The 13,313-nt window shown below is 50.9% G+C and overlaps 1 protein-coding gene across 1 annotated transcript; it reads left to right on the forward strand.

The window, feature by feature from the left end:
• The first annotated feature begins 8,599 nt into the window (after positions 1-8,599).
• NOXO1 (NADPH oxidase organizer 1) lies at positions 8,600-12,642 on the forward strand. The gene is made up of 8 exons (XM_071760715.1): positions 8,600-8,807; positions 9,323-9,403; positions 9,518-9,593; positions 10,088-10,268; positions 10,473-10,669; positions 10,855-10,971; positions 11,206-11,323; positions 11,527-12,642. Exons 1-8 carry the CDS (start codon positions 8,616-8,618, stop codon positions 12,197-12,199), a joined length of 1,635 nt encoding a protein of 544 aa, XP_071616816.1. The 5' UTR covers positions 8,600-8,615; the 3' UTR covers positions 12,200-12,642.
• The last annotated feature ends 671 nt before the right edge of the window (positions 12,643-13,313 follow it).

Below are 13,313 nucleotides of genomic sequence, written 5' to 3' on the forward strand. Positions count from 1 at the left end.
CCTTGCAGTGCTCCTGCCAAAAAAACAACCCCCAGACCCCCTGTTCCTCAATTCTCTATTTTCTGCAAGGTGGAGCTGAGTGAAGCCAGGGAGGGGGGGCCCCTTCCCACCAGCCCTGACCTGGACTCCGTGCCCAGCAGAGGGGTGACAGTGGCTACCAGGAAGCAGAGGTAAAACCCAGGCTTGTGTTTGCCTTTCTCAGTGAGGCTCCTGTTTGATCTGCTGCCCTTATCTTTGGCAGTTGCTAAAGAGGAGCTTGGGAACTGGCAGCTGAGGGTGGGTGCAGCAGAAAGGAGGAGAAAGGGGCTGGAACAGGACTTGACCCAGATTCGAGGACAGATCCGCATCCCTCTGCTGCCTCTCTGCTGGGAGGGTGGCACCTGGGGACAGACACCCCCTGGCCAGAAATCCCCTGGGGACAGACACCCCCTTATCAGACACCCCCTGGGGACAGACACCCCCTGGGGACAGACACCCCACTGGGGTCAGGCACCCTCCTGGGGACAGACACCCCCTGGGGACAGAAACCCCTTGGTCAGAAACCCCCTGGGGACAGACAGCCCCTTATCAGACACCTACCTGGGGAAGACACCCCCTGGGATCAGACACCCCCCCTGGGGACAGACACCCCCTGGGATCAGAAACCCCCCTGATCAGACACCCCCTTGGGGGCAGACACCCCCTTATCAGACACCCCCTGGGATCAGACACCCTATTGGGGTCAGACAGCCCCCTGGGGACAGACACCCCCTGGGATCAGACACCCCCCTGGGAACAGCCACCCCCTGGGATCAGAAACCCCCCTGATCAGACACCCCCTTGGGGGCAGACACCCCCTTATCAGACACCCCCTGGGATCAGACACCCTATTGGGGTCAGACAGCCCCCTGGGGACAGACACCCCCTTATCAGACACCCCATTGGGGTCAGGCACCCTCCTGGGGACAGACACCCCCTGGGATCAGAAACCCCCCTGATCAGACACCCCCTTATCAGAAACCCCCTGGGGACAGACACCCCCTTATCAGACACCCCATTGGGGTCAGACACCCCCCTGGGGACAGACACCTCCTGGTGTCCCCAGGTCCCCCGTGTCCCCCGGCCAGCAGGTTGAGCCAGGGTGGGTAAAATGCGTGGCAGAGATGTACCCAGGGTGGGCTTTGGGCCAGGACAAAGTTCTGAGCTGAAATGGGAGGTGACCCCAGGGAGAGGGGACCCCAAAGAGGGAGGATCCCAGGGGGAGTTGATGGCACAGAGTTCTTTGCCCAGGCTGCAGCAGGATGCTCATTTCTGGGGTTGTATCCACAGAAAACTTCCAGTTTTCACAATTTCTGGCTTAACACAGACAAACCTCTTGCTGCTGTCCTTGCAGCCCGTTTTCCAGGATGTGGGATTGTATGGAAATGCAGAGGCAGTGAGCCTGGGCTGCTGGCAATAAAAAGTTGGATTTTGACAAGAAAACAGCAAATAATATTCTCAAAGCCTTCTTCATTCAGCAGCCCAACCTACTACTGACTTTCCATCAATTTGCTTCAAGTTCTCTGGAAATTTTTACCTTATATCTGGCAGGATTCTTAGCACTTTTTTTTATTATTATTATTTTGGTGATGGTTCTATAAATAGTTCCAATTGAAGATTGGTGCTCCCGGGGAGCAAACCAGGAGGAAGCTGCCAGGGATTTGCAGGTAAGGATGTGAGCCTGAAGTACAACCAGTTCCAAAGGCAGCCTCAGGAATTAGTCACACAGGGATCTGTGAAACTGCAGTAAACTAGGAAACAGCAGCCAGCAAAAAATGGTTTCTATTTCCAGGTAAATGAATCATATCAAACAGCTTGGCTTGTGCACAAGAAATGCATCACCTGCAACAAAAGGTGCCAGGGCATGAAGTTATCTCCCAGTTCTCAGAAGGAGATTCCTGGCACTGAGTGGCTCAGACACTCAGCTCAGTTCAGGTCTCCCCAGAAATATTAAAAACCCCTCAAACCAGCCCATGGCATCACCCTTTGCACCAAGATTCTGCCTTCCTCAGATCTGGGGTTCTCTACCCAGAGAAAGCAGCAGGTTTGTTTCAAGTTTTTTGTCATTTTTAGGTGGGTAGCCCCTTCCTGAGGAAAATGGGAATTCAGAAGGAGCAGGGTGTCCATTACCAGGCTGGCCAGAAATTCCAATTATTTGCACTGGTACAGCCAGTCCTCTGATCCTTGGGCTGTGTTCCAGTCTGTCTCCTGCATCCCAGGCATCCAGGGAATCACCTAATCCACAAACATTAAGGAAAAAAAAAAAAAAAAAAAAAAATCTCCTCTGTGAAAGGATCCTGGCCCAGCACCCTCAGCACCTCTCAGCACCCTTTGCTTTACTCAGAAGATGCTGTTTGAAGTCCATTGCACAATGTTGCCCCATGCTTAGGGGATTTTAAGGGTCCCTCCTTGTCAGAAATTCCCAAATTTTTTTCCTGGAAATCAATGGCTGTGCTGTTATCAGAGCTGTGCTTTTCCTCTCACTTGTCCCATACAGGAAAGGTACACCTGGAGCTTTCTGTCTTTTTCCTCTCCCTGATTTTTGGGGTGATTCCTTTTTCAGGGGGGAAGGTGTGTGGGGGAGAGATTTTTCATAGAATCCTAGAATCCTAGAATGGGCTGGGTTGGAAGGGACCTCAGAGCTCATCAAGTCCAACCCTTGCTCCACTCCCCCCGTGGTTCCCAGCCCATGGCACGGAGTGCCACATCCAGGCTCTTTTGAAATATCTCCAGGGATGGAGAATCCACCCCTTCCCTGGGCAGCCCATTCCAATGCCTGAGCACCCTCTCTGTAAAGAATTTCTTCCTAATATCCAACCTAAACCTCCCCTGGCAGAGCTGAAGCTCTGCCAGGGGAGGTTTAGGTTGGATATTAGGAAAAACTTCTTAAGCCCATGGCCTCTTGTCTTGCTGAGAGTTGCCTGGGAAAAGAGCCCAACCCCCCCCTGGCTCCAACCTCCTTTCAGGGAGTTGGAGAGAGTGATGAGGTCTCCCCTGAGCCTCCTCTTCTCCAGCCTCAACACCCCCAGCTCCCTCAGCCCTTCCTCACAGGACTTGTGCTGGATCCCTTCCCAGCCTCCTTGCTCTTCTCTGGACCTGCTCCAGCACCTCAAGCTCCTTCCTGAGCTGAGGGGCCCAGAACTGGACACAGGACTCAAGCTGTGGCCTCCCCAGGGCTGAGCACAGGGGCAGAATCCCTTCCCTGGACCTGCTGGCCACGCTGTTGGGGTGTTAGGAATTAAACACCAATGAAGCAACAGCTCTCCTTCCATAGCACTCCTCTCCCTGCCAAGCTTTTGAGTGAAAATTCAACATTGTTTTCCCCCATTTTTCTGAAGGGGGCAAGGAACACAAGGGGCTTGTCTTCCCTCTGGAAATAAAGAACTTTTAAATCCAGCTGTTGGAAAGCCCAGGAGGGATAAAGCACTTTGGATATTTTGCTTAGCAGTGGCAGTGGGGAATGAGGAAAGGGGAAGAGCAGGATGAGCATTTCCCTGAGTAACCTGGGAGGAAAACAACCACCTTGTCTCTGCTCAGACTGCACCAGGTTGAGCATCAAGTAAGAATGGGATTTGTCCCAGTGAAAGCAGAATTTCTCTCTGTTTGTTTCACCTGCCCTTGGCTGGACATCTCTGATGGATTTTGGGGCCACCTCCTCCAGGCTTGGAAATCCTTGGAAACACCTCCCTGAATTCCCTCTGCATCCCATCTCAGCCAGGTCCCAGTTGGCCTCACCCCACACAATGCACTCACCAAACACCTTGGGGGTTTTGTTGGTTTTTTAAATTTTTCTTTTCCAGGAAATTACGTGGGAAACTTTCTCTTGCAGGAGCTTAAGTTACATTCTCATCCTTCCTGGAAGTTTTCCTCTTGAATCATGCACTTGTCCTTTGCATAACCTCAGACCTGTGTGTTACTCCTACAGAGGAGCAATGGAATTACAAATTACAAAGGAATTACTCCAAGAAGGGGTTGGCAAACAGGGACCTTGGTCTGTAGCAAACCTCCCAGGCCAGGCTGCTTTTTCCCTGGATCCCAGGGGCATTGAAAGGAGAGTTTGGTCTCTTCCTTTCACCCCTCTCAGCTGCCCAGAGAGGTGTCAGGGATGGCACTTGGTGCCACTCTGGTCACAGTGTCCTGAGCCCTGGGAGAAGAACCAGGGATGCTCCAAGCATGGATTGGGAAGGAATGGGGCTCATCCTGAGCTGGGCAGCTGGCAGAGGAAAACTGAAACAGGCACAGAGCAGAGAATTCAAGTGCCCAACCACGGGCTGGCTGAGAAATCATGGCAATCACAGGACTTTTCCTTGCAGAAAACACAGATTTCCTTGTGGAAAATCAGCACTGTCCTTCCCGAGAAAGCTCAGGCATTGCAGATGGGCTGCTCCTTCCCTCCTTCCCTCCTTCCTTCCTTCCTTCCTTCCTTCCTCCCTTCCTTCCTTCCTTCCTTCCTTCCTTCCTTCCTTCCTTCCTTCCTTCCTTCCTTCCTTCCAGCCCCCTGAGCTGCTGGAAAGCAGGAAAACCCCTCAGCCCCTGGGGCTCTTTGGCCCCTGTAGCTGCAGGAAAGTGTCATAAAATGCAGCAGCTCCTGAAATGAAGAAAAAATGAAATTCCTTCCTCTGGATTCCATATTGCCAAAGCTCTCATCCCAGCCCCTGTGAAGGTTCAGCTGCTTCCTTTGTTTATGAGGTGAAGGATGGGTTTTTTTTCAGCTCGTGTTGGATTTTTTTTTAATTTTCTCCTAAAGGTCTGTTGCTCTTTTTATTTGAAGTCTGAAAACTCTTTGTACTCTTAACATCAGCTTTTAGCAGCTGGGCTTTTCATTAAAGGTGCTGATAGGTCATGTGTTATCACAGGTGACCTTCAAGACCAGTAAAGGGCAGGTTTTGATCCTGAAGGTGGTGGTGAGAAAAGATGCAGCTCTCCTCCCAGCATCATTCCAGGTGAGGGTGGCTCCTTTCCATGTCTCTTTCTTCCAGCTGTGGCATCTCAGGGATGGTTTGAGGACTTTGCTTTTCCTTGGCCAGTGAGTCCTCCTGTGCTGGGTGTAGAAATGCCTGATTTAGAGTCCCAGAAGTGTCCAGACCAGACCTGACTTAAGGGCTGCCCATCAGATGTCTCCTGCTCTTTTTTTTTTTTTTTTTTGGGTGTATTCCTGGTATTTCTGACCAGGCTGTTGCTTCTCAGGTGGAGGAGCTGAAAAGCATCCTGGCTACACCTGAGTGCTCAAATCCTACTTCTGGATCCCATGGGATTCAGTGAGGGATTGATCCAGCCACTTGTCCTACTGGAACACACTGCAATTGAGTTACTCCTGGTCCATATTGATAAAAAAAAGAAAACCCTTCCCTGGGGGATTATTTCTCCTGGGGATTTTACTCCCTGCTCTCATCATGCACACAGCTGAGCAATAAATACTTGGAGGCACTAAAGCTGCAGGGAATGTAGAGTTTGGAGAAATCTTTAAGTTTTGAAGGATGAAACAGCAATTCTAGAATTTATTCCCTGCATTCTAGACCCATGTGGCAAAACCTTTTACTTGTTCCTACTTAAATTTCAACAGATGAAATGCATTTACAAGCATGCCAGAGTTCTGAAGCTGAGCCCCAGAGTCTCTGATTTTCAGTTCTGGTGTCTTTCATTCTGAAACTCCCAGGTACTGCTGCTGCATACAAATCATTAAAGTGCTTGCACTTCATCCTGCATTAACTTCTAGGTCAGGTAAGCTACAGTGCAAGAGACTGTGTTATGAAAAAAGCATTGTTACTACATTTACTAAAAAATGTAGTAACTGTCTGGGACTGTCCCTTCCTTTCTGGGACACACAGAGAGCATTTTGTGTCCCCAGAGCAGCTCTTTGGGGTGATGTTCCTCAGGTTCTGTGTGGCCTCCCTGGCTGCAAAACCAGAGGAACTTCTCATGGAGGAACTTCCTTGGTCTTGTCCAAGCTGGGCAGTCCCTTCCTCTATGTTATTTGTTCATTTATGATCTCATTTGTGCCTTGTAAAAGGACTAAAGAAAAAAAAAACAACCCCACACCACCAAAACCCCACGTAACTGTTGTCCTCAAATATGATGTAAATAAATACTGATGATGAAATAGCAGCACCCAGTGATACTTTCTGAGTTTTATTTCTTCTGGGCAGACCCCTCCCACCCCTCTGTTAATAATTAGACCTAAGAAGGTTCCAGTTTATGGCAGGATGACGTGGAAGCAGAAGGAGATGTGAACTCAACGGTGTCAGGAAAACAGACTTGGTGGTTTTTCAAAAAGTGTTCTCAAATATATCCAGCCAAGAAGTGGAATTAATGCCCTCTTCCAACCTGTCCTTCCCCCAGCACAGTCCTGACCCGTCAGGGTTTGGGGAAGGAGAGGCAGAAATGTTGTTGAGTAATGATCTGGAGGCCACCTGGCATGGCCCTTCCTTGGGTTTCCTGGCTGGTGTCACCTCAGAGTGATCCGAGGTGACTCATTAGATCAATCTCTTGAGTTTCTTGTCACCAAACGTGACAGGGAGGCTGTGCTGACAGCTGATCCTCAGAGCTCCCCAGGATGACACCACAAGTGCTGCTGTCTCGGGGTGGTTTGTGCCCATCTGTGGGCATGATGATGACCTTTGGTTCTGCACCTTGCTTTCCTTTATTATTATTATTATTATTATCATTATTATTATTATTATTATTATTTCCTTTCATTATCAAGTTCTGAGTAGTTTTACTCACAGTTTGCTCACTGGAGATCCCTGGCACCAGCCAAGCCCCCCTGGAAGCAGCGTGCCCGGCTCCTCAGCCAACTTCCCAATCCTCCCTGTGGTTTCACCTTCCCCTCGTCACATTTGGTCACATTTTCCACCTTTCCCTTCTTGCTCGAATCCTCTGAGAACACTCAGAGAGGACATTGAGTTCTTCATTGTCCTTGGCTTTGGTTTGTGTTTGCTCTGAGGCAGGAACCCAACCACCTCTGCTTCTCCGAGAGCCTCGGCACGGGGCAGGCCCAGCCCTGGCTCAGCTGCCCAGGAGAAACCTGGAAGCAAGGATAGAGGGGACTCAGGGAAGGGTTTTGTCCCCTCAAGGGCTGGAAGCTTCTAGAGGAGTTTATTCTAAAGAATAAATGGGGTGCCTGAAGCTGGCTCTCAACAAACTGAGCCAGGGTGGATGAACAGAATCCAGGAGGGAGCTGAGATCCAGGGGGAGGTGGTGCTGAGGGTGCTGGGGTAATGCTTGGGCTTGATGATCCTAAAGGCCTTTTCCAAACAAACCCATGTGTCCTCAGGGCAGCTCCTGCCTGGCTTTGTGAGGCAGGAAGTGCCCTGGTGATGCCATCCAAGGGATTTCCCCACCAACCCCACAGCTCCAGGATGCTCCCCACACACACGACTCCCTCTTCCCAACAGAGAACATCCCTGGGGATGCTCAAGGTGAGGTGTGAGGAGGCTCTGAGCACCCTGACCTGGGTGAGGATGTCCCTGATACTGCAGGGGTTGGACTGGGTGACCTGGAGAGGTCCCTTCCAACCTAAATTATTCCCTGTATTCCAACTGCACCAAAACCACTTCCTTTATCCCTAAAGCTGCTGTGTAGGAACAGCCTCAGGTGCTCAGGAAACCCCAAGCCCTGCTCAGCACCTTTTCTGGCCATGCAGAGGGCACTTGGCAAGTTTCCTATTCAGGTTTATCAGAGGAAAATCCCCCCACAGCTCCTCCTGAGAGCTTTTGAGCAACCAGGAATGCAGGGGAAGGCTGAGCCCTCCAACTGGGGCTGCTACAATGACCAGGCTTTCATTGGGGCTGCTTCAAAGAGGGGGCAGGACCCAGAAGATTGAGGTTTGATCACACAGTTCCTATCATTCAGGTCATAACCTGAGGCTCAGGTTCAGGCAGAGGACAGGGCTGGAATTCCCAGTGGGGGGGGTGGTGGGGACACTGGTTTGATGTGGGGCAGAGCACAGGGAGCTGAGTCTCCATCCCCTATTTACACCTTTAGGGCTTTTTTCAGTTCATCCTTTTCTCTCGGTACCTGCCAGGAATTTCTGAGAGCAGGGAGACAGGGGATGCAGCTCCCAGGAATCCCTTGGAAGTGAAGGATCTCAGGAGATGGGAAGCAGAGGTCAGGCTGGGCAGGTTTGCCCCCTGCCCTGTTCTCAGCCAGGTTCTGGAGCTGCAGGGACACATCCCTGGAAATCTGCTTGGAGTGTTGCTGCCCCAGGGATGCCTCAGAATCACAGAAAGTCAGGAGGGAAGGGACCCCAGGGGTCCCCTGGTCCAACCCTTTTCCTGTTCCTATTTACCTGAGATGTTGAGCTGAGACTTCAAACTTCCCATAAAAGTGGGGGAACACATCACTTGGAACCCATCGCTTCCCTTGGGAAGAATCCCAGGGCCTGACTGTCCTTAGAGTGGAAAATTTACCTCATGGATTCACACAGAACCCTGCTGGGAGCAACTTGTTCCCATTGCCCCTTCCCTGCTCCTGATCCCAACCCCAGGGATCCAGCAGGGGAGGTCCCAGCCTGAACTCTGCCCCCGCAGCCTCTGGAGGGAGGGCAGGGGAGAAGCAGGAGGGAGTTTTGCAGCACTGCAGAATTTCTGCCCTGGTTTATGGGTGGAGGAGGAAGCTCTGGGACTCCTGAGCCCTCCCCTTCTTCTCCCGAGTATTTAAAGTGGGAAAAACCCCTGCCCAGAGTCACATCTCTGCTTGGCTGCCCCAGAGCTGGAGGGAGGAAGATGAGCTGCAGCAGGTACCCCGTGGAGGTGAAGGCTGTGGGCTTGATGCAATGCAGAAAGCAGAAGGTACTTCCATCTTTTTAATTTTTAATTTAAAAAAAAACCTTAATTTTAAAATAATTTTTAAAAAAAAATTTTACATTTTTTTTTTTCCTCTTAACTTACAAATCAAAAAACAGAATCAAAACCTTTTGGAGTCCCTCTCACAAAAGGATACCAGCTCATTCCCAGCAATATTGGGATTACAGCTCTGTGATCCAGGACAGGGGGCTGGGACTTCTTTTAGAATAGTCTTAAGATGATAAGAAAATCGTTATCTTGGAGCCTGCTGTCCTTCTGCTCACAGCATCACAAATTTCTACTGATTTGAACAACAATTATCCATTGGGGGCCCTAAAATTCTGGAAAATTCACTTTAAATTTTTAATGTGACAGCCTTGCAGCCCCAAAGCCAGAACTGAACCATGGGGCCTGGCAAATGCTGATGGCTTGAGAGCACCCCATAAAGAAAACACTGTAATTAAATAATAATAATAATAATAATAATAATAATGATGCACTTTTCCTTTTTCATCCCCCAGAACTACATGATGTTTGTGTCTTGGTCAGATCAGAACAACATTCTCATCTACAGGACATTTGAAGACTTTAAGAGGTTCCATGTAAGTGAACATTGCCCTGCCAAGAGGATTCCTGTCCAGGGGAGGGGGGGAAAAAGCCCAGATGTGTCTCAGGGCTGGAAAACATCTCTGTTCCCTCCTCTTCCTCACTTCTAGAAAGACCTGAAGAGAAAATTCCCCCTCGAGAGTGGCTCACTCAGGAGATCTGACAGGACAATCCCCAGGCTTAAAGGTAATGGGGAGGAAATCTCTGCTGGGGACTCCTGCCTGGCACCAGCCTCAGCCCCTGACTTTCCTCTGGGGCAGAGCAGCAGCTCAGGACATGGTGCTGCTGGGTGACAGCCACGTGCTTCAGTCTGGCACTGGCTCAAAAATAACCCAGAAAGATGATTTTAGGAGATTATTGCGTTTTGTGAATTAATATCACACTTGAACACTGGCCTGGAGTTCCTTGGATGTTTATGTGGGAACAAAACATCCAAAAGATAATTTTTGGAGGCTCAAAAATGGGAACAAAGATCATTTTTGGAGGCTCAAAAATGGTCTTGGGCACTGTGTAAAGGGACAGGGAGGCACAAGCTGCTGGGGTCTCAGCTTCTTGCAGTTTGGGCTTGCAGAGGGAAGGTGGGGGGTGAGGGTACCCCCATCCATGTCCAGGCAAAAGATGCTCTCAGGGCCCCAGATCCAGCCTTGCCTTACACCAACTTTGCTCCTGGTGTTTTACAGAAGCCAAAGCAAAGCTGAGGATGAGTGGGAAGCTGGACAAGTGCTTGGAGATCCTGAAACTGCTGGAAACTTACTGCCAGGAGCTGCTGAACAAGGATGCTGAAATCTCCCAGGGGGAAGATGTGGTTCAGTTTTTCAAGGCACGGACCCAAGACCTGGATCCCTCTTTTCCTGAAAACAGGTATGGAATCCTGGGGGTTGGTTTGCTTGTGTCTTCATGCCACAGGAACATTACAGGGAGAACCAAGTCAGACAGGGGGGCAGCAGAGCAGGGAATGGCTGTGTCTGGTTCCTGAGCTTTTCTGAGCCTCCTGCATAGCTGGTTTTTACCAAAATCCATACCAATTCCACGTGAGTTTTCAGTAAACTGCTTTTGACTTTTCAGCGTGGTCATTATGCCCTCAGAAATTGGAGGGGAAAAGAAAAACCAGTGTGGGCAGCAGCAGCTCCCCTCCATCACCCACCCCCAGGTGTCCCAGAGCTACAGGTGCATTGAAACCTTTGAAACCAAAGACACCAAGAACAAGGCTTTCAAAGTCACCAAGAAGGAAATTGTGGAAGTGTTGATCAAGGATATGACAGGTGTGTGTCACAGGATGGGGGGTAGGGATGAATTGGGAGCAGTTTTGGGGGGTTTGTACCTGTGGTTTTGCTCACCTGGCTTTGGAGGGGAGGGAAGAGGCTGCTCCAGTCCAGGGAATATGGTGAAACCTCTGCTTGCAGGCTGCTAAAAACCTTTATTTTTTTTCTTTGTCTGTTTGCTGCAGGGTGGTGGCTGGTGGAAAATGCAGACAAGCAGCTTGCCTGGTTCCCAGCCTCATACCTGGAAGAGCTTGATGCCCACAAAGACATCCAGAGTGCCCTGAGCTCCGAGGAGGAGGGGGGTAAGTCTGCTGCTCATCCCTGGGGCACCACAGGGGGGGAATTTTCATTCAGAAAATGAGTTCTGCAAAAACCCCACCACTTCCACCACTGCTCAGAGGTTCTGCCTGGATCTCTGGAGCTCCAACTCTTCTGTCAGCTGTGGGGCTGTGATCTGTCCTCCTGCAGCTCTCACTTAGTGCAGCAGCAGCCTCTCCTCCTTCCCCAGCCCAACCCCTCTTCCTCCTCTCCTCCAGGCACTCTGTACTTCGTGGCACGGCCCTACAAGTCCCAGAAGGCAGATGAGCTCTCCCTGAACAACGGGGTGGTGGTGGAGGTGGTCAGGAGGTCTGATGATGGCTGGTGGCTCATCAGGTGAGGAGGTTTTTCTGAAGCTCTCAGTCCCTCGGGCAGCTGCTCAGCTGCTGCAGCTCCTTCTTGCTGGCTCCTCTCTGGGTGGTTTTTCCCCTTCCTCAGCTCCAGGGGCTGAGGCCTCACCTGCTTCCCAGCTGCTCTGCTCCCTCCCCTTGCTCTGAGCTGGCAGCAGGGCTCCTCTCAGGGTGGCTTCTCCTCCTCAGGTACAATGGCCACACTGGCTACCTGCCCTCCATGTGCCTCCGGCCCTACAAGAACCCTCACCACAAGCTCCAGACCATCATAACTTGTGGGATCAACACCTCCACCCCCAACCTCTGCTCCTCCCTGGGGGTTCCCCATCCCCGGGGTGAGGAGGGAGGACAGCACAGGCTGCAGCCTGGCTCTTCCCTGGACCAGACTGAAGAGGATGGGAGCTCTCTGAGAAGCAGCTCAAGGTCTCTGCCCAGGGCCAGCTCCAGCCCAGAGCTGGAGTCAGACAGTTTGTCCCTCAGCTCAGGGACCAGCAGGGAGCAGGACCCCCAGCTCAGCTGGCAGCCTGACTTCTCCAGATCCCTGCCTGACGTGGAGCAGCCCAGGAGCTCTCTTGCCCCTGGGGACACCTTGGCCACACACAGCAGCAAGTCCCCACGCCTCACCCGCAAGGACAGGAAAGATTCAGGCTTCGTGGAGTCCTCTGCAGCTGATTTCAGTCCCTCCCTCACTGACCCAGACTCTGCCACCGGTGTCCCCAAGGTGCCCACGCGGCCCTCGGCCCACGAGATCCTCCAGAGGTGCAGCACAGTCACCAAGAGAGCTGTGCAGCAATCTTCCTCCTCCTCCTCCTCCAGGCCAGCCCCCTCCCCAGCTCTGCTCCCTCTCCCCAGTGTGCATTAATGTCCCCTGGGAGGCACAGACCCAGCCCTGGGCACCCTCACCCACCCAGTCCCCCCAGGAGCCGTGGGCAGGGTCAGGGCTTTCCCAGATCCTGATGAAAACACACAAACACCTCCCTGGGGAACACCAATCCCTGCTGAAACTCCCCAAAAAAGCCAGGAGAGGCTTTGCTGGAGTGACTGGGAGAGGATTGAGTGGTTTCATCTCTGGTGGTCTAAGCTCAGGGGCACTCAGGTTCAGTTTGTTCTCCCTGGGGTGCAGCAAGGGAAAATTTCACAGGGTTTCTTGAGTTTTCCCCCTACTGGGGCTGGCAGAGCTGCAGCCACCCCAGAGGACAGGGATGACACCCAGACAGAGCAGGTGACTCTCAAGTCACCCAAGAAATCCAGAACTACAGTTACATGCATGGGGCAGGGATGGGAATTTATGATCATTTATCCAAACCCATTTTTTGGCTCGTTTTTTTTTTTTAAAACTCTTTGACTTTTGGGGTTTCTTTGAGGTTGGGAGGTTTGTGTTTTCTTTTTAAAGCTTAGATGAGCTGGGCTGGTGGAGAACTGACCCCCAAATCCCTGAGTTGGCTGGACCTGCTGAAAGGCTGTGAGAGCAGCTGAACCTCTTAGCTCTGACCATTCCCTCCAGGAGCTCTGTGCAGGCTCTGTGCAGTTGGTTGTTTTCCAGCTGGGCAAGAGGAGCTTCATGAACAAAATATTCCCCTTTCAAGGGGGACTTACAGTTAATGAAACCTCTAACAATGCTCAGCCTAAACTCATTTGTTAGATTTGAGTTAGACACTTACAGGAAAATGTAAGACTTTTCTGTAGGTGGCTACCTTTGATTTTTTTTCTCCATGTATCTGTGAAGTTTTTTTTAAACAAGCCGTTTAACCAACTTCTAAGGTGTTTATGTTATTCTGTATTTTATACATTTTTGTTTCTGAAATAAAACACACAAATATCTATGAAGACTGCTTGATTTTCTATAAGGATTTGCCTGCTGGGGAAATAAATTACCCTTATCTTGCTCCCAGGTGCTAACATTTGGGGTGAGCAACAGGTGACAGAAACAAGTAAAGAAAATACTGAATATCCCCAGTGCCTGGGGGCTTTGGGAT

Source organism: Heliangelus exortis, chromosome 17 (genome assembly GCF_036169615.1).
Source record: "Heliangelus exortis chromosome 17, bHelExo1.hap1, whole genome shotgun sequence".
NCBI lineage: Eukaryota > Metazoa > Chordata > Aves > Apodiformes > Trochilidae > Heliangelus > Heliangelus exortis.